A 26,504-nucleotide genomic window follows, 5' to 3' on the forward strand; every position below is an offset into this window, starting at 1 on the left:
AAGGTTTAAAAAAAAAAAAAAAAAAAAAAAAACAGGAAGAGGCCTAGTTACAAAATTCTGTGCAATACATACAACTTTGGACACAGCCGGTCTTGGTCAAACAGTGTTTGCAAATAGCTCCACGTGCACCAAAAGAATGAGCAGGAGCAGGAAACCTGACAGGGAGCTGCCTGATAGGCTAATAATTGTTATTTGGTTTGACGGACAGCTCATCTGAGCCCAAAGATGGTGTGAACCCAGTCCGGTCTGATACTTGGAGCCCGTGGAACGCACTTTGAGTTATTTGCAAATGTGTGATCTGGACACAACCAAAAGAAAGTGCATGCTTTTTAACAGTGACCTAGCCCTAACAGTGTAACACAGTATACAAAGTAATAATATATCAAATTGCCTTTTATAAAAAAAAAAAGATGAAAAATCCAATAAACTGATATGTATTTGTATGAATGTAAGACTGTATGTATGTATCGTATGGTCGTATGAATGTAGCTTTGTTTGTGTGTAAAATATATATATTCTGGGAAACTCATTCTTCTTCTTCTTGTCGTTTTGTTCCAACACACGAACATTTCTCATGAACGGTGATGAAATGGAAACACAGAGTAAGTGATAACTAGATATTAACCCAACTGGAATTATCGGCTCATAACTGATCAATCTTTGGATATAAAATCTCGGCACTTCATTATTTTCTCCTATACATGAGTTTAAATGTTTCATGATCAGTGTATCTGACTGTGACTGTGTTGGAGGAGAAGGTGGACCGCTACAGCCAGGTGAAATTAAATTCAGAAGAACGTGACATAATCAGTTAAATTATATATTGAACAGTTAATCTGTACCAAAGGAGCTTAAGATTTTTCATTCATGAAAATGGGAGGAAAAGTGGGAAACGTCATTTTTACATCTTTCCAACTGCTGCTGTTGACGGATAAGAAGCAGTTTTTTCAAGAAGTGAGGGCTGGAAAGTGTCCTCACTCTGAAGGTCACACATTGGTCGCCCATACAGATATAATTTATCAGCACACGTCTGCTGTGATAACACACCCAAACCATCTCCACCACTGCATACACAGACTTATCTTCCTTTAATTTCTAACCAAGTCATGACCGTAAAACTGCAATAAATAAATAAAAATCTGTCCTAAAGCTGCAGTGTGAAGGTGAGAGATTTTCTTGCTATCAGCAATTCCTCTTATATACTTTAACTGATCTGTGCAGGAGGCCCATTCATTACAGCCGGCCAGGCCAAGACTGTGTGGAGGTGGAGATTTTATTTATTTTAGACAAACCCAGATCTCATCTGAGCAGCCTAAGTTTGGGGAAAATGACAACTTGGGCAAAAAATGAGGGATGCCGTAAAAAATGTAGTCCGGCACCTTTTGAGCAGAAGTTTAACTGAAACATCAGTCTTGCTGAATTATTATGCCAGCTCTGCTGAGTCTGTGTCAGCCACATTAGCCTTCACATTTTCAAAAAAGCACTGAATGAAATGCTCAAGAGATAGAAAGCAATTAAGTTATGAAACTGCAGGTGGATATGAAACCTGTCATCCTGTCAAAATAAAAGTTGAAGGTGACAGGCAGATGCAGAGCCACATCTATTTGTGCCATGGCTTCATTAAATGAGAGCAGGTATTATATCACAGTACATTTTTAATAAAACATTGAGAGACTTGAGAGGTTAGAATTCTCTGAACGTTCTGGTAAGAAATTTAAATTGTGCATTATTTCTATTCCAAAAGTTAGGAAGTACCTGGACCTACCTGGACTGAGTTCAGAAACTTCTCTTTCTACCATCAGCCTGACCTGGATAAACACGACAGTGAATAATTTCACTTAGTAAAACTTTATTTGGCTATGCTGTTCACAGTTTTATAAATTTTTTTTAGATAACATTTGAGTCTACTGAAAGAGTAATAAATAAATACATGAACCACAACCAGACGGACAAAAGAAACCAGCACAGACCGGACAGGACGCCTCCCCGACACATCTGAATTCACACAGAGAAAAAGCTTCTTCATAAACGTGCAGGTTTAAAGACTTTTTTAAGGCAGCACCTGAGAAACTGAGTCCAGAGGAGATGGCGTGATGAACGAAGCAGAGGGACAAGTTCAACAACATATAAAGACATGGATTAAGGACATTTTCAGTTTTGACAAGAAGACATACATCACCATCGGCAGTAACTGACTATCAGAGGGTGAGACATTTCTGTTGATTATTCAAAATTAATTTGGCAAATATCAAAGAGACTGAAGAAAAAGAGTCACCGCCTCGCAGTTATTTCCTCCACCAACCGGCCAGGTCACAGGAAACATGCTGGCTTACAGTATAGAATCAGACCAGAGATGATTTTACAGAAAATCATGTCACAGTGAAGCTGACCTTTGACCTCTGTGATGCTTATTACTTTTTTTATCCTACGAGACAAGTGAGTTAAATTATATTATTATTAGCGTATGGCCAAGGGTTAGGGGTTAAATAATCAACTGTGTTGATTATTTGTCCCCAAACTCTAATCAGTCCAATTAAAATCTCATTTTCCTGAAGGTGTTACTGAGAATGGGACAGATGCACATGTGGACGGACAACCTGATGGAAAACAGGAAGTCCCCTAAAAGTTAAGACATTACAGACATTCACACTGAAGAATTGATGACAATGGGCGTTTCTGCTGTTGTGTATTTGCTGCACACAATCATCCAAAGTACACATAACTGCTTTTCTTTGGGATAAATCTGGGAGATCCATCCTATTTGTAAGAGAAAAACATAAAACAATGAACTCCAGGATCTCTCCAGTAAGGTTCGCCAGCCTCCTTTAACTCCACCACCCATCAACTTAACCGTGATGAGATGAGCTCTGAGGCTGCACCCACAAGGTCAGCACACAATTTGGAGGTCGTTTTGGGGCTTTGGCCAATCTACCACAGAGGACTGAGCAGCTCCATTAGTCTACTGCTACCCAGATGGTCTGTTGCCAGTTAAAAAAGAAAAAGAAAATCAATAGTTCCTGCTCTCATCTGATAAAAACCTGTTTTTAAGAACACAAACGATCAGGTAATGCTATGCAGGGATTCACTGGGTTCAATTTAGGGTTTGTGTTACTCTTCAACAGAGCATATTATGTTAGTAAAAAGACAAATATTTAACATGTGTAGTGCTGGAAAACACTGAGGAGGTCCGATGAATCCAAACCCAAAGAGGAAATGTTATACATGCATTCCTCAGCAGTGTCTTAATTGATCTCTCAGTGACTGGAAATGTGTAATCTAAACCCAGAGACACCACAGATGGTGTCTGTGGTGTCTGTGAGAGAGGACAAACCTGCATTAAACTAATCACAAACATCTTGATTTACGTTTAGAGCCCTGAGGCCTGGACAGAGACAGTTGATGCCCTGGAAAAAAAAAGAGACATAGTCCAACTATGTGAATTGAAAATCCAAATATTCACCAATATTTGACATAGCAAAGGGGTTTCTGGAAACAATGACAGGCAGGTGAGTCACTAGTCTTACTGCTGCTTGGAGAGGTGTTGCCCACAGACTGCAGGATCTTCTGTGACTTCCAGCCTTTGAGGCTCCGTGGGCTGCTTCGCTGTCACTATTTTGGCAGTGCTTGGAGCTGTAAACTTGTTTGTTTCTGCTGTGAAGTTGGACGATTAAAATTGGAGTCGGTGGGGAATGACTCACTGTTGGAGCCAGACTTGAGTGGTCATTAAAGGCACAGTTTTTGGCTTCATTTTTCAGTCCTGAGGGTGGCTTGGCAGTTGCTGTTGCCCCTTGACAAGAAAAAAATAGTCCTGGAGCAAGAAGTCAATTCTGGCAATAAGATTAAGAACAGTGGAGCTTGACCCGAATTGGTTGAATCCTTCAGAATGAACGTGTGAAAAATGAAAGAGGAAAGTGTTGCAGAAACAGTATCAAAAAATGTAGATGTAGAGTGCTTATTAAGGAACGACAGAGAAGTCAGGACGGAGCGTAGAACAGGTCCAAAAGGAGCAGACAGAATCAGTAACGTTGGGATTAAATGAGGTAAAATGTCCGAGACCAGAGCAACAAGTTAAGAACAGAAGGAAAAACACACACCATTAAAAAAGTTTTTCATTATAAAAAACAACAAAAAAATATATATGATCACGCACGCTAATCTAAACCATTGGCTCATCATCGCTGTCTTCACCCTCCTGGAGGAGTTCCTGTAGGGGCCTGAGGGTGGAGAGAGGGATGGAGGGTGAGGGTGGAGAAGGGGAAGGAGGTGGAGTGGAGGAAGGAGGGACAGGAGGAGGAGTAGAGGAGGGAGGGAGGTTTAGGTTGCTGTTGTCGCTGCAACTCCTGCTGGTTGAACTGCAGGTCCCTGCACTGCTGCCACTACTGCTGGTGCTGCCGCTCTCCTCCACCTCCCTCGACAAGCCCTCGATCCACACCTCTGCCTCATGGGGATGATGGTGATGGTGGTGGTGGTGGTGATGGTGGTGGTGATGGCGGTGGGGTGGCAGAGTGGAGGAGGGACCCTGTGGATCAGAGGAACCTGAGGGGGGAGTGGACAGTGAGGTCGGAGAAGAAGAAGCAGCAGGAGAAGAAGGTGGAGGCTTGTGGTTGCTGATGTCGCGAAAACTGGCCAGAGGAGGACGGAGCCTGACACCGGAGCGGGTGGAGCCCTCGATGGCTTTCTGGAGCTGGACGGGTGGACAGAAGGATAAGGTCAAGAAATGATGAAAACAGATGGAGAAAAAGTTGGTTATGATGAATATACAAGTACGAAAAGGAAATTAGATTTAGGGATGAAGGAGTGACACAAAAGGAGACAGAAAGATAATGAAGTAAGTCAAAGAAACATGCAGAGGATATTGATTATGTTAAAACACTCAAACTTAAAATAAAAAGCAAAAACTGGTGACAGCAAACGAAGGAAGAGCTTTGAAATTTGAGTGCATTAAAAATGGAAAAAAGGCTTTTTTTGGCCTCAGATCAAAGGGGAAGTAATTTAATTCACTGCTGAGCTTTTTGCCTCCAGGTCACCTTCATTTGAAAGTTTGAGATTGAAAATTCAAAAAAGAAAAAAAAATGTTTAAAGTTTCTTACCTCTTTCAGTGCCACCACCCCCACCAGTTTGCCAATACTGGTCACATAAGCATGACTTAGCCCCAGCAGGGAGAATAATGTGTGAGTCTGTGAAGACAGAGTCAAAATGTTATGCACCAAATTACAGTAAATGTGTTTCTCAGACCATGATGGTCTAACTGTGGCTTCAGACCATTTACAGCTCTGTGCTTCTCTGTCTAGTCACATACACAGACAGATGAAAGCAAAGCGGCACTGAGCTCCAGGTGAAGCAGAGAACGAGCAGGTCCTTGAGTGTGTTTCCATGCACTAAGTATTCTGTTCAAACTGCAGCTAAGGTCACTTTGGATGAGCTCTTTGTATGCACCAGCACACCTCAATCACAAGACCCATTTTGCACATGAATAAGCAGAATATTCTGAATATTACCACGAGAATGAATGAGAAATAAAAAAAATAAAAATAAAAATAATAATAATAATAATAATGCGAAAGGTGTTTACACATCAGTATCCTGCAGACATCTGCAAATCCTGCATCACCTTCATGTGTCAGCAACAGGAGTCTGTCTGTGGCAGGTTAAATTAGAGATGGATGAGTGTCCTGCTTGTGCAGCAGGTCATAAGGACACCATAATTAAGTTTTGTTGCTGACCTGCTGTGTTGTGTATCCTGAGTGGGATGCACAATATGTCAATCACACAGAAGCCCCACCCCCTAACCCCTCCCCTTTCCCTCTAAATCAGGCCGAGACCTTAAACTCATCAGGAAAACATTTACTGAGGAGGGACATTTTCCCGTAGACTTCAATTAAGTCTGACTTCTTTTTCCAGCCGGTGGAGTCGCCCCCTGATGGTCATTGGGTAGAATGAGAGACTCAGAGTCTACGTCCACTTTTATAAACAGTCAATGCACAAATCACCATCTTTCCTAAAACTAACAAATCCATGACTGACGATATAACCATGGTGATTATTTTTACTGTTACTATGACAACCAAGGTTTAAGACGCCTGCTGTTTCAGGACACATTCCTTTGGCTTGTTTTATTTGCAGGAGTTTTTATTTTCTTATTGATCAAGATGAAAAATACAAAATAAAAATCAAAAATCACTTCAGTATGAAGGACCTGCTCTACACTGCACTATTTATTCTGAGCTGCTTTCACCTCCTGCTGTGTAAGAGCTCGGGAGATGTGCTTTTAAAGTTCAAGCTAATTAATATTTGCTGCAGAACAGAGCTGCTACAAGAAACAGATGTAATAGATGTCAGCAACAATGCTCCTCTTCACAATAAGGCAGAGGTGTCCAAATCTGGTCGTCCATGTTTGAGATGTTTCCTGCTCCAACACACCTGATTCAAATGAGTGACTCCTGATCAGACCTCAGCAGAGCTTGATGACAAGCTGATCATTTGAATCAGGTGTGCTGGAGCAGGAAACATCTAAAACATGCAGGACAGTGGCCCTCCAGAACCAGATTTGGCAATGGTCAAAGAGAAGTACAGGAAATGGTATAAAATACAAAGATATGGGCGTATGTGTCAGTAAAAACTAAACCCTGTCCATCCATTATCTATACCGCTTAGTCATGCAGTGTCACAGTGGGTAGACTCAAATGTTACCCACACACACATTCAGACAATGTGGAGTCACCTTTTAAACATTGGGTGGAAGCTGGAGTAGCTTTACTTCCTTAATCAGTTCAGAAAAGTTCAGGAAATAAAGTCAAACTATTAAAATTGCAGATAATTTCTAGCAAACAAGCTATTCGTCCATGAGACGCGTTGAGGTCAAAGAGCCAAAAGGCTGCAAACACAACTGTGCTCTTATAAAAAAAAAAAAAACCCTTTTTCTTTTATCACAGCTGAACAGCTGGAGGGCAGCAGCAGTCTTGAGGTTGAACGAGGAACAGTTTTTTTGTTTGTGTGTGTTGACTAATAACATATTCAAGATATTCAACTGTCAACATGTCAACATGCAAAAAGTGAAATATGGCTTCTTCTTCTTTTTTACTTCTCTGCTTTACTTAATGCTTTCAAAATAAAAGTTTGCCTGATGATAACAATGATGTTAACAAACTTTCTCCATCTAGCACCAACAGATGACAACTCCTACACCAAATCACCCGTCCTCCCACTGATCACAGTAAACAAGATTCAGTTCTCAGTCGGGAGAAAAAAAAGTGCTGGTTCTGTCTCATTTTAGCCAGACAGCACTGAGAATAAATCAGTCTCCACAGAATGTTTTTCATGTGCCATTACCCCTCTGTCAAGGTTATCCAAATCCCAAACTGGATGAGATGTTACAGGAGTAAACAACTTAAAGAGCCTGACGTGACAACATCAACAAAAGAACTGATGACAGCTCGAGGTGCTGAACTCCATTTATATGCTTCTCTGCTTGTAAAATATCTGTGACAGTAAAAAATAAACTGCTGTGCACTTTACACATTGCATTAAATTCAACTGCAGGTCATTATTGTAAGTAATTTCATGCAGTTTATGAAGTAATAAAAAAATCAATCTGAAGGAAAATGGAAGAAAATGACAATATTTCTAAGTATCAGACTATTTTTATGTTTACTTGAGATGTTTAACTTTTTAAATGAGGTAATTTGCAATAAATGGTGGTGGAGTTATTTGGATGAATAAGAATGAATTAGATACTTAAATGCAGAAGAGTCTAGTTATTCAAACACAAACTTTATGCTGCAGGGAAATTCTTTTTTTCACACACAACAGAATTCAGCAGCAGGAAATCTTTAAAGGTCCATACAGTCAAAAGTAAAATGTTAAAAGGTAGATATTATGATATTATTAAATGTTCAGAAATTGAGCCTTAAAACCAGCTGTGAGGCCATAACAAAGCAGAGCACCAGAGCCCCACTCCACTAGGAGGACTTGAGTTTATGGAACCTTTAACTTCTATGATTAGCAACACAAATCAGGAAATGTACTGTGAGCCCACAGATGAGTTATCATTCCGTCTGAAAACATCTTAGATAATGTTGTTTTCCTTATTCAGTGCTGTGTCATTAACTTTCACTTTGTATTTCAGTTTCTTATTATTCAGATCAATAGCTCCACTTATTCTCCTTTTTTGTGTAAAGAAGTGTTTGGATCATGACCTGTTCTCTTTAAATTATTCACCACATCCAGCCATAAACAACTTTAATTATCGCCAAGATGGGTTTTGATTTTAAAACCACAAATATATCCTTAAATGGATATCAGCACTTAGCACAGAGACCTCAACCAGCTTTTGGGTTTTCACTTAATAAACTACAAGAGACAAGTGGTTTCAAACAGGTGGTGACCACGAGAAATCCTAATGAGGGCTAATGCAGTGACCATTCAATACAGTCAGACATAAATCAAGACAAATTTCCATGGTTAATTACTTAAAGTGATGCCATAGCCACTGCACATGCCTGGAGAGATTACACTGACCTTCACATTACCTTCAAATAAAAAAAAAAAAAGGAGGAGGGGGGGTGATATGTAGGACATTTGTGATTTGACAAACAGCTAATCTTTGGAAATTATGATGCTCTTTATAATGACTTCATTCTGTGAGTGCACATTAAAGTGGCAATCTCAAAGATTTTCTTTTAAAGAAGTATCTTAAGTCACCACACATCACTGAATGAGTCTGTGACCTGCTGATGAAATTATACAGAAGTCCTTACATTTTACAGTTTTATGATCCAGTTTTATGGCCTGCAGGAAGACTACAGGTGGACACACAGATGTGAACAATGTGAGGTCAAGGGAACTGAACTGAGTGAAGTGCAGTCAGTTCATGAGAGACACTGCAGATGCACACAATGCAGCACATGTGCATCTGGTCTTGGTTTTGATTTTGGCTGCTGTGTTCATGGATTACAGCAGTGTAAGTGGACTTTTACTCTGCAGCAGAATATGGAGACATTTACTGTCAAAGCAGATAACACTGAATGTGGTCGGTAGGCTACAGGGTACCTTCACTGGTCGACCAGTTTAACCATTGAATCAAATGGCCACCAAACTTATTAACACATTTATTAATACAAATGAACCTGGAAGTCATTCCTTCACAGACTGTAGATTACTGTAAGGAAACAAAATGATAGACTGGGACCTTTCTGCCAACCTCTGTGAGGCCTGCTTATCTCTGTCCTTGGGCTCACTCACTTTGTGCAACGATGTTCTCTCAACCAGCTGGAAAGGGGAAGGGTCGACTCGTATCTCATCGATTTCCATCGGCTTGTCCATTTCTGCCTCTTCCCACGCTTTGATCTGCAGCAACAAAATAAGCAGCAAGGTCACAGCTGGGTACGGACAGGCATTGGTTCAGAGTCACTTCCTGAGATTGAATCGGAGGAAAATGGGAGGATTTCATGAGTCACACAGTACATCTATCAAGAGGAAGGTTCTGTGTTTGTACAGTGTGTGCGTGTGACTGCACGTGATACTGAGATTGTTCTGCACTTTTGAACCTTGCGTTCCTCTTTTGTTGAGTCCTTGTGTGTCAGCGCACCCACCCCACTGAGATTTAAGATGTCTGACACCTTTTAGCGTGTCTATGGATTTTACCTTTGAGCCCTGGCCTGCTCTGACAGGGGCAGCAGTCTTGTCAGATTTACAGGGTGAGGTTATGGAGCATTTTGGTGGGCTGCCAGGAGGAGTAAAGGCACAGCAGCACACACAACAGGACTTGGACGAACAATAAGATGTCTCATTTAAATTCACTTTCACCTTGCAGGTTTATAGTGTTCCAGTTCACAATTGTTTGAGTGAAACAAATGGTATATAGTATTTTTATTTTCAAGTTTGTGAGTTAAAGTCATGTTTTTACTGCTCACTTACATTTCACAGGTGAACGGAACTAAATGGTTTGACCTTATTAAGGACCCAGATGATTATTTCTGAGGCAGAAAGAACTTTGTTCCTTTGACCAGAGACTCCAGGTTTAGTGACTTAGCAGAGACATGCAGGCATTTGATCATCATGCTATAAATAATGAAGCAGACATCTCTGTAAAGCAGTTTAAATCCATCACCCTTCCATTATTACCATACCTCTTCTGGCGTCATTGTGTCAGACAGCGGCGGAGGACAGGGCTCCTACGGACAGATGACAGATGACACATGAATAATTTTATTAAAACTCCCAGGACTGGAAGTCACATCTGAATCTGGGCAAGCTTCTATGAATCTTACATCAGAGGAGTCGTCTGTATAGGATCGTGAGTGCAGAATATAATTTGAATTTCAATCAAATGAAATAAGTGATTGATTTAGGTCTTAGTTAGTTTAGTTTAGTTCTACTTTTGTTCTGAAACTCCAAAGACAGAAATTAAACTGTAGCTGCACCATTCTGAATTTATTCTGAGCAGGTTTCTTCTTGTTTATCACAGCAATTAGCTTAATGCAAGAATTAACAAAATGCTGACACCGTTCCATCAGCCAGATAATATTCTAAAGGTGAGTGTTTTATCCCTTGCCATCGGTGGCTGTTAATAGAAAAACACCTGATTTTCAGCCAGGTTTCAGGAGGTTTGGCTTCATTGCTGGTGGTAATTTATCACTGTGTCTATTTTATATTCAAGGCTGTAGAAACGTGGCTAGCTGCTGTGAAAACAATCCCCCAACTGCAGGAATAGGGTGGAATCCAAAAACATAATCGAAAATCAGACTGGTAATTCACACTCTGCAGTGTTGGGTATGACAGAAATCAAATTCTAATCTTGCAAGCTTACAAGCATACGCTTATTTCCAGTGCCGTTTCCATTCCTGCTTATGTAAACAGATGACATGTATTGCTTTCCCTGTGAGCCAGGCTCACCGCCAAGCCGAATAATAACTCAACCTCCAGTCTCTGGCTTCCCCACATTTCCATATGAGAGAAGGTTGAAAGAGAGATGCTCGACTTCAGGGAATGTGTCTGAGCAGTTTCGAATTCATCTGCCTCTGTCAATCAGATAAGTGTGCATCTGCCTGAATAGAACGCATAATGAAAAATTCCCTGTTAAAAAGGAAAAATAAATAATCAATAAATATTTATATCTTAGCGGTGACAGTGTGAGAGTGGAGTTTTAGGGATCAGCATCACAAAATTAAGGGGTGTTATTTACATTTCAATGGTTGAGAACACAAGGGGAAAGTTCTCGGCTGGTGCTTAAAGTCAACATTTTTAAATAGCTGGAAAACAGACGAACAGAGATTCACAAAAAAACAACACACAAAGACGTGTCAACACACCCAAAGATGTCAGATTGCTGGCATGACATAGATTCATGTTCACTGAACACAGACATACCTGTGACTGTCCCTCTGTCTGTCTGCTCTTGGGGGTGAAGAGATTCCTGAGTGTTTTCCTCACAGACTGCAGAGGAACTTTGTCTGTGTATGTGAAAGAGAGAGAGAGAAAGAAAGACTGGCTGAGAGTCAATAAATTATATAAACTTAAAGCTTTTGGAGCAAATTGCCTGACTGCTAATGGAGGTTTTTGAGACAGCAGCAACACCCCCCCCACAAAAAAAAAAAAAAAAAAATAAATAAATAAAAAAAAAAAAATCTTGTTGCATGGAAACCATTTCAGCAGGAGATCAACTGTTGTTAACTGTGACAAGATGGTGAGGAGTCTGTAGTGCCGTGATAGATACACAATCGTACACACACTTGAGGTGATGGTGACCCTAACCCTAAACCTCCCCTCACTCCTGTTATCTGTGGTTAGGTAATGAGGCTGATAAATTCATAAAATACATAGTTTAAACTTCATATTTGGTGACATTCAGTCCGGGTTAGAAGGACATCTGGCAGCTGCAGGAGACTGTTGACTTCGTAGGAATACGCCAAAGGCAAAGGGCCAGCTAAAATGTATGTCATGGTGGGTTGACAGCAAATTTTACACATTGCTGTGCTTTTTGGTGCTTTTCTGTTATCAAATGTCAATCAATGAAACATGTATTGTATCACTATAAACTTAAAATAAATATGGCTCATTCCACAGCTAAAAGTGTGTTTTTAAGGATCTAAAGGTTGTGTAATAACACCAACGTGATGTTTGTGTTTCCTCTGGGCTCTGATGGATTTAACACATGAGAACCCAGTGATCTGCTTGCACCATCTGGACTCTGACTAAATGCTTAGTCACATTAGTTGATATTGTTTTCCTGTGTAGGGGAGCCACAGCAAAAAATAAATCCTATCACATCATCCCAGGGAGCAAAACTTGTCTGAAGGAATCAATATTACTGTGATGAGCCCCATCGGGGCTTTGGTTCCCCGGCCTGTGTCACACAGCTCTGAGTGTAATGGAGCTAAGGAGGACAGATCAGAAACTGTGATCGTACTCCACTGTCTGATCTGTTTCTACATTAAAGTGGGTGTCAGTGCGGCACCAACGGAGATCAGATCTGAGAGATCTCAACCAGCAAACTTCAGCAATTTGTGTTTTACTGGCCGCAGCAACAATATGGTAGATATTTTAGAGATCATGTGTTGCTGTTGTTGGCCACTGAGATTTAAAACATAGAATAAAAATCTAGCTGAAAAGTCCGCTCAGCTCACCAGGAACAGTGTGGTTTGAGGACGGCTCCTGGGGTTTTGGAGGAGGCAGCGGTCCATTCCGCTCCTCTTGTACTGGACTTCCCTGCAGACACAGTTTGAGGTTCTAGAAGCCGAGTACACTTTAAATAGAAACAAAACACTAATGTGGTTTGAAAATAGTGGCTGACCTTCTCTCCGTCCTCCTCTTCCTCCTCCTCGTCCACGAAGGCGAAGGACTCCCAGCTGCATTTCTGAGACTGGTTTTGTTCCTGTGAGCTCCGACCCTAAATCCAGATGCAGGTAGACAGGTTAATAGAAACTGATGTCCCAGTGTCAGAACTGAACTCAGTGTAGATTTAAACCTACGACAGCTGTGCGTGATGTTTAGTTGTGTCCCTTAGCTCTAACCCCTTTTAACACATTTCAAAGCAATTTCTACATGTACCAGTACTGTACCACTGCCGAAGCAACTCAAGCTCCAGAAAACATTTGTCGAGACTACAGTAACTATGGCTTCCATTTTCTCACACAAGAAAAGAAAAACCTCAAAAAAGTCAACATTGATGTGAATCTTGTTAAAATAATACGGTAGAAAACTAAATATCAGTGAGGACTTTCCCTCAACTCAATGACTCCTTAAACAAAATACAGAAAATTCTCACCTTCATGAGGAGCCTCCTCTCTGGTGATAGCCACCAATCACAGAGAGCCAGAAGCTCCAACCTGTCGATGCTGCCCAGTAGGATCATTGACTCTGGAGGGAGAAGAACAAAGGACCAACTTAATTTTCATAGTTTTAGAAATTTTCTACACAAAACGTGTAGCAGGATCATCTGAATTAAATTCAGAGTTAGTTCTTGTACCCTTTGAGTCGACCAGAGGGATGGACTTGAGTGAAAAGGAATCCAGCAGGAGTTTGACTTCTCTATAGGTGGACTGAGACGATATAAAGTTCACCTTCCTCACCATGATTTCCCCAACAAAGATGTTGTATTGGCTGTGGGACAGACACACAATCAGGAAGGCTGGGAAAAACACTTGGAGGTTTCTCTATTGCTACACAGCTAACATTAATGTTAATAGATCCCCCGAGCAGCTCATGGCAGAGCAAACACGACACTGGCTCTATATCAGAGATGGCCACCATGTGCTGGGGACACATGGTTAGCATGCTGATATTAGTACAAGAAAATAAACTATATAAAAGCAAATAATAATAAATAATAATAAATAATAAATAAATAATAAATAAATTTGATTTCCACCACCGGGGAGAGCTTGGTAGTAAAGGAATACACTTTACTCAATATCACCTATAAGTGGATACAAAACTCATATTCTAGTTTTAAATACTGACACCAAGACACACCTCTGCCTATATACTATACTTAACATACGTAATATTTATGCAGAACATTAGACTGACACTGAAGTAGTACAAGACCGACAAATTGAAACATTCAAGTCAGATTATTCCCCAGCATGAAAACATCTGCGACACCAGCACAAACCTCATATGTCCAAAGCCGAGTTCGGGCAGGTACGGCAGCTTCTTGACCTGTATGATGGAGTCGTACAGGGAGGGTTGTAGGCCCTGGGCCACCATATTGGCTAGGATTACTGCCACCATCATGGGCAGGATGTGGGAGATCTGGCCTGTCAGCTCAAAACATATAACTGCCGTGGACACCGTGTGAGTCACCGCCCCGGTCAAAGCTGCCGCTCCTGTCAGAGACATGGGTTGGGGTGGTGAGAGGAGGGAGGTGGGGTAAAGGAAGAAGAAACATGGGTGGAAGAAACAGCGAGGAAGAATGGTGTGATGCAAAGATATAGATATACTCTATAAACTGAGGGAAAGTTTCTGAGGGAAAGGCAGATGAGGAAGATACTGGAGAATAAAAAGGTGGTAAAAGGTTCATTGCAGTTAAAGATGCAATGAAGGGAGGATTGAGATAGAGAATGGAGGGATGAGCTTTGTAAGGCAGTAAGAGGAAAGGAAGGCCATGTTTCTGGGTCAGTGGTTCGGGAGAGGACAGCAGAGGGAATCAACAGTGACATTTAACTGTCAGAGCAAAGAGACCACAAGCTGTGACAGAGAAGAGGAAGAAGAGGAGGCAGACGAGGAAGATCAGGACAACTTGACAACTGGGGAAGGGGGGCAGGAGAGGAGGGGGAGAAGTTAGAGGAGAACAAAGATGGGAGAAGTGACAGGAGAAGAGGAAGAGGATGTCTCGGACAAGCTGAGGGTGCAGGAGGTCGACAGTGAAGTGAGGTGAGAGAAGAGGTGTGTGGAAAGCTAGACAGCAAAGAAACGGCGATATGATTTTTAAACAGACAACACTGATTGATGCTTTTTTGTAATGACTAAACTGTAGCTGTAGCTGAGCAGGCTGGTCTGAGCCAATCAAGAGTCAGACAGGGAGGCCAGGGGAGGAGAAGTCACAGGTCTAAAACTAAGGAGAGGGAGGAAAGGGAGACTAACCAATGACTGCGTACCCTCCAGGGGTGATGCGGTAGAGGATGCCGTCAAACACGATCCCGTGAGGAAACAGGGTGGCCATGATCTCCCCCACCAGCCTGCCGAAAGCAGCTCCTGAATCAGGAGGAAAGTAAAGTCATGCTTCAAACTGTCCCATCAAGATAAAAGAGCTACTGGATTCATCTCATTACAAAAAAAAAAAAAAAAAAAAAAAGTTCTGCTTTCTGTGGCTGCAGTGTGTGGTACACATGATATGACCTCCCATCTCTGGGCGTGAGGTTGTTAACGGCTGGTAACGATGAATATTTTAAAATGAACCACTGGTAGAGGTCATGATCCAAACACTTCTCGACACGCACAAAAAAAAGAGATGAACTGCAAATAAACATCCAGTTTTAAAATGTTCATCTGAATAATAAAAAACTTAAATAAACTCACTCTTAACCACGGACACACTGTACAAAAGGAACAGACTCTGAAGGCCACTGGTGTGTTTGCTCACCTAGTATGAAGACAGGCATGAAGGCTCCTGAGGGGATGGGCATGGTGGTGGCTACTGCAGACATCCAGAACTGCAGGACAACAAATATGTAACAAAACATTCAGACAAAAACAGAACTTACTGCAGAGTAAACTACAGTGTCAGAAACCATCTGTGGACAGAACAATGTTTGAGTCACATGAGCAGTCGGTGTCCTGATCGTTACATCCAAAACGTCAAGTCATCAATTTAACCACTGCAGCCGAATCGCTCCATCTTAAAGCAAACAGGTGAACAGATATTTACTGTTTTCACTTTCAATAACACCTCCTTTGTTTCAGCAGGTTACCCACCTAATACAAATGTTGTATTGCATAGCAACAGCAGAGATGAAGTCTGTGTGCTTTTTTGAGGTCTTGTTGTCTCTATGTGTCCATCTGAGTCATGGAAAAAAAACACCCTACCCGTTTATGACTTGACTTCTACAAGTGGAGAATCTGGAAGTTATTTGTGTGTTTGTTTGCTTTGTTTTGTTTTGTTTTTTTGTGGGGGGAGGGAACCCAATCACCCTTGGGTGTCCTTGAACATGGAATCGAATCAACAGCTGGCGCTGTGGCTGAGACCAGGCAGCTCCTGGATGACTGTAGGACTGAGTGGGTGAACTGGTGACCGTGTGAACTCCCCTGCTCAGTAATTTAAACCAAAACTCACCCTTCACCAGTCACTTCCACTGTTTGTCTCCAAACAATTTGTGTGGTTATCAGAATGTAACTTCAAAATAGCTCACCTAATAATGCGTTTTGCTCTTGGCTGCAGACGGCTCATCAGTGATAATGATTACTTTCATACAAGCGCTGAAGTTCAGCTGTGTTTGTGCACGTTTGTGTGTATGAGACAGTTTCCTTCTCCTTCACAGACGCGGCATGCTGAGCTTTATAATTTTGATTTGAAGGGATTGGTGAGAAACACTATATTAGCATTTTAACAGTCAAGATTACCATTGTATACATCATTTGACATCATCGTTTGAGAACTTAATTACTGTGGAACAACATAAAACTCATTAGCATGTCTCTCACAGGGTGGCTGCTATCCTGATGGCAGAGAGGACCACGCTCACTGTCTCCCACTCCCTCTTGTTTAATCCTGACAGTGAAACAGACAACGCACAAAAAACAGGAACACACACACACACTGCCATTCAGCATTCAGCACACACGCCTTCATCAGTGTCACAGATCCTGAGACAGATGGGAGTAGAAACAATGCAACAGTGTTAGAACAATCTGGAGTAATTTCAGTAAAAAATAAATAATAATTAAAAAAAAGCAAAGGCACAACTGCTTGGTTTTGATTGTGTGTATGTTTGTGTAGTAAGAATTGTAATCATTATGCTTTTTGTATCTCAACACTGTTAAAACCAAATGGGGCTGTTTGTGTTATTTTTCTTCAGGTGTGTACTGTATTATAGCTTTGGGTCATTTACTGTCTCAGGTATAAAAGATGCTACAATGTGAACAAAGCAAAGCAGTGAAATGAGGGTCAGAAGCTTAAAAGATTCATGTCAGATTTGGGGGGAAATATTGCAATATCTAATATTATAACATAGTTATCGTACATTAGCGTGTTCTGTGAAAACACTTCAAACATGAAAACAACTTCAAAAATATGACTTTTTCAACTATTATTAAAGAGATATGAGCACTACGGGTATTTAAAAAGCTTCTTAGAAGTAAAAAAAAATTAACCATCTCACTGTCATGCTAAACTTTCTATGTTTATTGTAAATGTTTACACTGGACTTTGAACAGCACTGCACAAACCTTCTCCGGCTATATGCTACCTGGCATTGTGTGTTTCAATGCCCACATGCTAACACGTACTCTGTTTATCGTGTAAAAATAAATCCCAGTGTCTCTCATCAAGGTGTAGATCTTCACCACTGGTGCACTGTGTGTGCGTGTGTGTGTGTGTGTGTGTGTTGCTGCTGTGAGAGGAGTTTTACCAGCCAGCTGCTCTCAGTTTTGGTTGAACTGAGTTCTCACCACAGGGAGCCACTCTGAGAAATTCCATGACTAAACTAACACAGTGATGGACAGGCTTTAATATCCTGGCAAACAGATTATTTATGAGCCTTTCTCCCTAATTTGGCTTGAGACAGAGCAGAAAAACAGACTGAGGTTAACTCTGCAAAGGAAAATGGATTTTTTGGAGTTCTACAATGAAGATGATGGATTTGATACACTGACAAGTCACAGAAAAAACTTTGTTTCATGTGATTTCCATGTAGACTGTAGGAAAGTTTGACTTTGTATTTACAGAAAAAGAAATCTGCTTTCCTATTTCCCCACTTCTTCTCTTCTTAAGCCCTTGACAAGCTGCAGCCTTCAAACAGAAAACAGGAGGCAGCAACAGCTTGGTGCTGCCTTCTGCAGCAGCCAACAGACTGTAGGCGGTTCAGGACTCCGGGGTATTTAGAGACAAGGCTTTGTCTGTCTGTGTTCGTACATAAAACACGTAGATTCTGAAGCTCGGGTCACTTTCCTGTCTAAAACAATACTTGGGGGTGGACGGAAGTGAGGGTGGCTCTCTGCCTCCACTGAAGCTTTGTGTTTGTTTCTTTATTACAACTCAGGACAAAGTGAAAGCTTGGGTTCATGTGTAGATTATGTTTTTTTTTTTTTTTCTAAAATACTTACGGTTGTGACACTTTTTACCTTCATAAAATGAAGAATTCATTCATTGCACTCCTGCAATTTGGATGCACTTGCCAAATTGTGATTTTGATTATATTTTTGTTTAATTGGGCCGAATTCCTCATAATTGATTCATGAGAAGTTGTGAGAGTTGATGAAGCAGCTGAGACCACAGGAAGTAATCATTTAGTTATGCTGCAGCCAGTTCTCTCTTGGACTTGGCTTTCATTATTCTCAGCTCTACTCTGACTCACTGTGAGGTCCTCTACCGTGACATTGTCTGGATGTAAATGATACAGCTCATTAATTTGTATGGGCAGCAGAAATCTCAGTACTTCAGATTGGTCTTAAAAATGGCTTTGGATGCTACATAACTGTGCAGAGGCTGTGTGACTCCCAGCAGACAGGCCACTGTCAGGTTATGGCTCTCTTAGTACTTCAGCTTCTGTCAATGAGAGAAACTCTGGAGATTGTCATCGTTTATTTTGGTCAATGAAGTTGTCTTGTTGCTCTCTTCACAGTTTCATCAACTTTCTGCTGATTCACTGTCAAGCCAGCACCTACACAAGGTCCAAGTACACACCTGTATGCTCATGACAGACAGCCACAAACTGAGAGGATGAAGGGAATGGGAAATCTCCTGGCTTTGTGTGTGTGTGTGTGTCTGTGACGCTGCTTTCAAGAAAACATAAGAAAGCTTGAACTGCTGGCAGCTCTCCAGCACTGCTGACCTTGAATGAGGTGGACACACACAGATGTCCCTGTCAACAACACACCCACACACAACATGAGTGACCTGCAACAAATGAGGAAGAGAAAGGATGATGACGAAAATGCTGACGTCAGGTGGAGCCAGCTACACACACACACACACACACACTTGTACAGAAACACAAACAATGGAAGGCACTTGGCATGCACACAAATGTCTATAAAATACTGCAAACAAACACACAAACATGCACCTTCATAATGAAGAAGAGCAGCAGGATGATGAAGACGCTAACATCAGGATGCAGCCAGGCGGTGGAGCGGCCCAGACCAACCGGAGGAGGAGCTCCTGAAATCTTCGTCCATGTGAAGTTATCAAACAGAGAGTTGATACACTCCCTGGGCATCAACTGGAGAGGAGAGAGACGAAGAGGTGAGAGGGTCAGGAAAGATGGCAAGAGGGTGGAGGAAATTGAACAGAGATGAACGACGAAGGAGAGAGGGAGGAAGGAAGCGGAGTGAGAGCGGCAAACAGGTGAGAGATATTAAAGGCAGGAGGGAAGATTGAAAAAAGGAATAAATGAGGTGCAGGTGGAGAGGTGAATAAGGAGGGAGGATGAGAGTCAGGGAGAGAAAAGGGGAATGATGAGAAGTGGAAAGAAGCCACTGGCCAAAGAGACAAGGATGAACAGATGGAGAGCAAGCGGAGGAGGAAATGGGTGATAAAAGTGAGGGAAGAGGAGATGGAGACAGAAAAAGGAAGCAGTGAAAAGAAGAAGAAAGTCCAGTGAGATAAACAAACAGGAAGTCCCTCAAAAAGGAGGGAGCAGATGGGTACATGTGACTGTGGCCAATGACTCATCAATGACTAAATCACTTCAAACATTTTTGCCATATTTACATAAAGGACTCTCAATTCTGCTCACAAGCAACAACTTGCAGCTGACGACAATGCCGCCGCAAGGAAAACACCACCAGAGTCATTCTAATTTTCTCCTTCTCTTGAGTTGGGAGCTAAAATGGTTGCGCTAGTGGAAACACAGAATCCAGATTTGCATTCATTCACTCACCAGACACTTCTATCTAAAGTTACTTTTGAGGGACATCAGTTATGTTAAAGAGAAGAAGAGCTGTGAATGGCTGCTGTGTCCACCACGGAGAGAGAGGTCATAATAATTTTTTTCTGCAGCTTTTTTTTTTTTTTTAAGTGGTTCACAACCTGTGCAGTATTTTCATCTCCTGTCTCACTGAGAAAACATTTATATTCAATGTCAAATGCACAGGATCCAACTCTATTTTTACCTGCTAAAATCAGAAGACACATCACTAGCATGGTGTACGAAAACTGCATATTAAAAAGGTGTGAGACAGTTCCAGAAAGAGTGTGGGGGATAAATGCTTCAAAAAAACACCCATATATGAAGCTGTTTTGCTAACATATGCACACACACAGTATATGACACACTCACACACACCTGCTTCAGAATAAGTGGTCTATTCTGAGAAACTGCCAAACACATGACTTTGTGAAACGCGGCTGTCTGAGCTTTCACCTTAAAACTCTCTTTGTACTCACAGAACAAAAGGCTACAATTTGTGTTGCTTCCATTCATCTAGAAGCACACACAGACACACACACACACTGACTTCACAGCTAGGCCACAGGTGCACATTAACATGCTGATGCTGTCCAGACTATTTGAGTAGAAATGTTCAAGGCTGGTTTCAGGCTCAAACTGCGACATTTATTGAAAAGACGAAGGCCGCCCTGCTTCATGTGACCTACTGTGCACAAGGCAAATGCTCACATTGGGTGCTCAGTGTGGCGGTAAGAGGTCACCGTCTACTTCAATACCAAAAAATCCTGTGATGTAGCATCAGTGAGCGGAAAAAAGCAGTGTCATATTTGTAGGTCTGCTGCATGATGCTCTTTTACTCTAAAAGAGACTGAAGATCTCAGAGACTCTTGCTGAGTCCAGCTTCCTCTGGACAGAGAAGCTCAAACTCACCTATTGAGATTTTGTTTTCAGGTTATGAAACTGAACATCACGGCCAAAGATGGATATCTGACACCAAACCTTTGTCTTATTTTGTTTGGGAGCAAGTGTACTTTAACATAAATACATGTTTTACAACATGTAGATGGATTTTCTCAGTGGCTCTCTGTCACTGTCTGCATCTTGTTATCCTTGGTATGAACTCTGACCTCTCCTGCCATGAACTGTCCGAAGCCAGGCGGGAAGGTCAAAGTGGCGATGACCAAAGTGACCACAGCAGGAAACACCAGTCGACTGAGAGGAAACATACAGAGGAGGGTCAACATACATAATTATCCACAATTAGCCAAATCTTTATAATATTTGTGTGTTACAGTTGTCAACAAATCAATTAGGCCACATGGCATAAAGACATACATATAAATATGAAAAAGAGTAATGGAAATATAAAAAGCAAAATATGCTATTTCAACACATAACAGCACAAAGACTATTTATGCAACAAAAGATCAGCTTGAGCTTTAACACATCTTAGCAATTTTCACAATATCTGCAACTCACTGTTTGGTCAGGAAACGGGTCATGGCATTGGGTCGTCTCATGAATAATACCACCTGTCTGTTGAGATAGACGAAGAACGCCCCCAGGAACCCACAGGAAATCCTGCAAAGAAATAAACTTAATGTTGTTCGTGTTGTGTGTCTACACCACTCACACTGGGTGAATGACAAATCTATGACGTGACCATGTCTGGAAATGTAACCTCCCATGAAGGTGATCACCTGCGCTCTGAGTCTCTGACTGTCCTCCCCTCAGGCCCACAGTAAACTAACTAATGATACATACACATAAAGCCTGGCTTAGTAACCTCTGGTTTCCTTTTCAGAACTTTTTTTGAGAACTTTTGAAACACAGGGCAGATGTGTACACACACACACACACAGAAAATGCTGCTGTATGTGTTTTGGCCTCAGTTTCTCATTGGCTCACCCGATGATGGCGAATGCTGGCAGCTCCTGCAGGTCAAAAGGAAAATCCATGCGAAAGTTTGTCCTGAACAGAGCAGTGATGGTTACTGAAAGACGAAGAGAGGATGAGCAGGTGAAACTCAGGGTTTTTCTTCTTGGTGATATTTTAGGGGACCAGGTTAAAAATGCTTGTTTACTGGTTTTGCAGCCACAGGTGACGATAAAAAAAAAAGGTTTTTTGGTTTGTCTATGAATGGCTTGCTGAACCTAAGTCAGGCATTAAAGGCCTGTGCTGCTACACAGTGGAGGAGGACACCATCTAGTGGGAAATGCATGACATGTCCACGGAGGATGCACTTATATTTCAACTGTGTGTTCGAGAAAGTGACTGCAATATCATACAGAGAAATAAACATGAAATGACTGTGAATGGCTTCATAGATACTTTCCCTCTGGTCCTTACCTGCATCTTTGTTAAACACAGATAACACTCTAAATATGAAGGCACTAAATGTGGCAGCAAAGTATCCTCTCCAGTAGTTTCTGACAGCAAAGTAAGTGGAGGTTACCTCAATACTGAAGAGAACGCCTGGTAGAGAAAAACAAAACAACCAGTCATCTATCACCCAAGAGCTGAAAACATCATCTGATGAAAACTACGTGAAAACAAGCAGACAGCTGAGGTTATTGAAAAATGTTCCCTAACAGTCCGTTGAATAAAATCATGAAAGGTAAAATATAACACAGGGTGGATTTGAAATTACCCAATGCAGAGAAATGACCCAAAAAAAAAAAAAAAAAGAGAGAGAGACAACAGTACAGGAAAAGTCTGTGTACCTCCAAGTGGAGTGCCAAAGCAGCAGCCCACCCCAACAGCGCAGCCCACAGTTAGGATGTCTGTATAACAATATGGATTCTACTGATCCAGAGAGGAGGAGGGAGATGGATGCACAAGGAAAAACAATATATAAATGAGGAATGCCTTATGCAGTATTTCTTGTTTTACAGTCACACTGAAAGGAAGGCTGAAATCAAAAAATGTACCTGACATCAACATACCTGATAAACTCCTGAGAAGAAGGACATGAACCTGCTGAGAACTGCAGCACAGATACTGGCAATGTGGACAAATGGGCCCTGAGAGGAGGAGCACAACAGGAAAATGTAATTAGATCATTTTATCAAGCAGAACGGTGCAGAAGGTTACAGAAAACCTGCTGTTTAAATGGCAGCATGCTGTTCAATCGGTGTAAAAAAAAGTGCTGGACCATCTTTATCTTCACTCACCTCTTTTCCTACAGGCATGCCGCTGCCTAGAGCAGCAGTCAGACCGATGACTTTTGCAATAAAGGCCTTAAGAGTCAAATATTCCTTAAGCACCACACCTCTAAGGATAGTCTTCAACTCTGGGATACCAGAACCTGGGACAGAGAGTGGCAAGGAGTTACTCTAGAACTACAAAAAGAGAAGAAAACTATACTTTTAACTTGAAACAGATGCACACATCTCTAAGCATTCTGGTTTGTCCATGCTTTATTCCAGGAATATTTCACTATATCACCCAGTTGACAAAATTTAAATATATATCGTAATTTTAATATGTGCTGAATTATACCTGAAAGTCAACCTACACCAGAAATGAAAGCAGAGAGGTGAGAGTAGGGAGAAAGGTGGTACAGACCGATAGCTTGAGGAGCAACCAAGTGACAGAACAGGGAGGAGAACAGGATGAAGATCAGCGGGTATGAAACCCAGACCAGGTACTGCAGGGGGATGTTCCCCTTCAGCTCCCCATGGATCCATTTATAGGCTGAACGGATAAAGTGGAGGGAGGAGGCGGACAAGAAAGTTGATGGTGTGTACAGGATGAGAGATTGAAAGAGAAATGATGAATTGTGGGAGGAGAAAAAGGGCAAAGAATAAGGATGGCATTAAAGAAAGGTCAGAGAGTGGCTGTCTTCTGTGTGACCATACCTTGCAGGCTTTTTGCACTTGCATAGTCCATTGTCCAGCTGACCAGAGCCATAGTGATGCCCAGCATAACCAGGAAGATCCAGTCTTCTCCCAACCTGGTCACAAGGAACCGCTGCACCCGAGCTATGCAGTCTGACAAAAACCAAAGATGCTTACGGCCAGGACAAATAAAGCATCTGTCCATTTAGTCACACCTCTGCCTTTCCTCCATGCTGCTCACCTCGACACTTTGAGTAGGAGCGCTTCTTCTTTAAAGAGGACGTGAGGTCAGGTTCAGTCGTGTGCTCATCGGCGGCCTCAGCCTCCATGTTGAACTGACCCCTTCCTCTCTGCCTGCCCTGAAAGCCGTGCTGATGGCGACCGTGGTATCCATTTTGGCCACGGCGGCCACGCCGCGTCCTTCCATGGCTGCGAGGATGGTTCCCATGTTTCTTGATCTGTCTCTCGGTCAGCAGACGTGCGGCCTCCCGTCTGCCGGAGCCTCCTTGGTGCTCTTGGTACTCCCCATAGAGCTGCCAGTCAATCAGCCCGTTAATTGATCGGCCATTTAATCATTACATAGGATCCATACATTATAAACAACAACCATTCATTCATTAGACATGAACAAATACATGAGCGTACTCTCCTTGCTGGCTCTCTGGCAGAGAAGAGTCTTGTTAAAAATAGCCTGCACCACATGGTGCCCCGAACAGCTCTAATGGAAGCGGAAACATGGGCTCTGCCTCTAGATTTATCACCTCCAGATTGACTCCACCGAACCTGCCAGGGACATCTGGGGAAGAGATTGATTCTCATCTCTCTTTCACTAACACAAGCATCTCAGTCGGAGATTCCCTCTTTCATCTGTTTTTTCCTTTGCCATCTCTCTGCAATATATCCCAAACACCTACTCCATCCTCATTTTGAACAAAGACATTACAAGTAAACTTAACTCACCATAATTATTTTGGTCAAACCATTTTGCACAGTCTGACTCTAATTTCATTACTTTGCTGAATGTAGTTTACATTCATTATAATATCATACATCAGCATGTTATCATATATCAGTTGGTCAATAAATGGAATTAGATAACCAGACTGCATCCCCTGATTTAAATTTTAAGCAAAATCCAAGACTTATAACAATAGCACCTTTCTGTAGTTCTTCTAAAACACTGTGTATTCAAAATAAAAGTGTGTTCAAGAAATATGTGTGACCTTCTACCATGTGTAGTTACTCATCTTAATCCTGATAAAATTCACTGACTGATAAATATTTACCTGGATGTTTTTCTTGATTTATTAAAACAGTAACTGAAGCCATTTTTCAGGAGTAAGCTGGCTTGCTTTACTGGGTTTTATGGTGCAAATTCATCTACAGTACTTTTTGTGGGGAAACTTATCCCTAACAACACAAAAGCACCATGTAAGACACCAAAGTCATAAAGGTCCACAAAACATACAAACTCCATTTTGGCACCAGTTGTGCTTTTCCCTCATTTGCACAGCTCAGAATTCATCTACAACACTTGAGCCATGTACTACAAGTGCACAAGCATTTGAATGCTGCTCATATACATAAATATATTCGTGGGACATCAACAGCAGACAATGGCCCTCCAGGAATATAAGTGACAAGCTGGGAAGTTGTGTCTGGTGCTGACACTGTGGACGTCTGTGCAAAAACCTTTCAACAGCCTCTGATTTAGAAGGTTCAGGGACAGACAGATTGATGGATTGGTGGATTTAGACACACACACACAGACACACCTTCATAAGCTAATGAGGAAGCTGTGTGCAGAGGTGCCAGTTGATGCCCGGTGAAATGTGAGCAGCTTAATACACAATGTGCAGTAACTGAATGCCAACACACACAATAAGGACACAGACAATAGTAGCCACAGATGTCTTAACTTTGTGGGTGGCGCTCACGTGCTTAATGATAAATATAACTAACACGTTATTCTTGTGCTGATCGCTGCACGGGTACATTTGGGTGAGACAAAGCTACACTTGGAGGAGCCTCAGGAGCCTTAAAAACTGCTCCCAGCACTTCAAGGTTTTCTTCTCATTGATTATCGCTGACATTTCCTGAAAGCTTGTGTCTGCCGGGCCATGACTGTGCTGCTCCTGCTGTCACTTATTACTTGAAATTAGAACCTCACATCAAACGTAGGGACGAAAATCTATTTCCTCATAAATTGAGTAAAGTTATGATATGAAGATCTGTGGTCCATTTACTAGTTTTATCACTGCATGATAATGAATATAATCATTTTTAGTGGAGTGTATTAATAATGATAATTAGCTGCATTATGGGCAAATGTAGGGCATGACTGTAGTTTAATTCTGTTGATAACAGAGTCGGCATCAGCTAACCTGGTGTTACTGCTGATTATTCACTCTGGAAGATGTGACAACTAATTTCTTTCAAAAAGCATGAATTGAACATCTATTTGCTTTGGTTGGGACAGGCAGACTGACCCCTTCTCTTCCTCTTTGCACCTCTCCTTCATGTTTTCCCTTTGGACCAGTGAAACTTTACTCTGCACTAATCACTTGTACTCCTTTACCCCCTTCTTTCATTGCCCTCTACTCTGCTTCCTTTCTTT

The 26,504-nt window shown here is 41.7% G+C and overlaps 1 protein-coding gene across 1 annotated transcript in view; it reads right to left on the bottom strand.

Moving 5' to 3' along the window:
• Positions 1–1,913: 1,913 nt before the first annotated feature.
• The window catches only part of LOC115050953 (chloride channel protein 1-like), a 28,030-nt gene continuing 3,439 nt past the window's right edge, over positions 1,914–26,504 (bottom strand). Inside the window, exons 2-24 of the mRNA XM_029514135.1 lie at positions 24,129–24,420; positions 23,909–24,040; positions 23,616–23,744; positions 23,222–23,355; positions 22,994–23,071; positions 22,772–22,850; positions 22,398–22,523; positions 21,957–22,041; positions 21,528–21,629; positions 21,176–21,260; positions 19,224–19,379; positions 15,584–15,653; positions 15,085–15,195; positions 14,114–14,327; positions 13,466–13,599; positions 13,265–13,356; positions 12,791–12,886; positions 12,624–12,705; positions 11,368–11,450; positions 10,128–10,172; positions 9,241–9,345; positions 5,091–5,177; positions 1,914–4,684 (exon numbers count right to left, since the gene is read on the bottom strand). Coding sequence (XP_029369995.1) covers positions 4,157–4,684; positions 5,091–5,177; positions 9,241–9,345; positions 10,128–10,172; positions 11,368–11,450; positions 12,624–12,705; positions 12,791–12,886; positions 13,265–13,356; positions 13,466–13,599; positions 14,114–14,327; positions 15,085–15,195; positions 15,584–15,653; positions 19,224–19,379; positions 21,176–21,260; positions 21,528–21,629; positions 21,957–22,041; positions 22,398–22,523; positions 22,772–22,850; positions 22,994–23,071; positions 23,222–23,355; positions 23,616–23,744; positions 23,909–24,040; positions 24,129–24,420 — 3,045 coding nt within the window. The 3' untranslated portion in view covers positions 1,914–4,156. The remainder of the gene's footprint in view (positions 4,685–5,090; positions 5,178–9,240; positions 9,346–10,127; positions 10,173–11,367; positions 11,451–12,623; positions 12,706–12,790; positions 12,887–13,264; positions 13,357–13,465; positions 13,600–14,113; positions 14,328–15,084; positions 15,196–15,583; positions 15,654–19,223; positions 19,380–21,175; positions 21,261–21,527; positions 21,630–21,956; positions 22,042–22,397; positions 22,524–22,771; positions 22,851–22,993; positions 23,072–23,221; positions 23,356–23,615; positions 23,745–23,908; positions 24,041–24,128; positions 24,421–26,504) is intronic.

Source organism: Echeneis naucrates, chromosome 11, assembly GCF_900963305.1.
Source record: "Echeneis naucrates chromosome 11, fEcheNa1.1, whole genome shotgun sequence".
NCBI lineage: Eukaryota > Metazoa > Chordata > Actinopteri > Carangiformes > Echeneidae > Echeneis > Echeneis naucrates.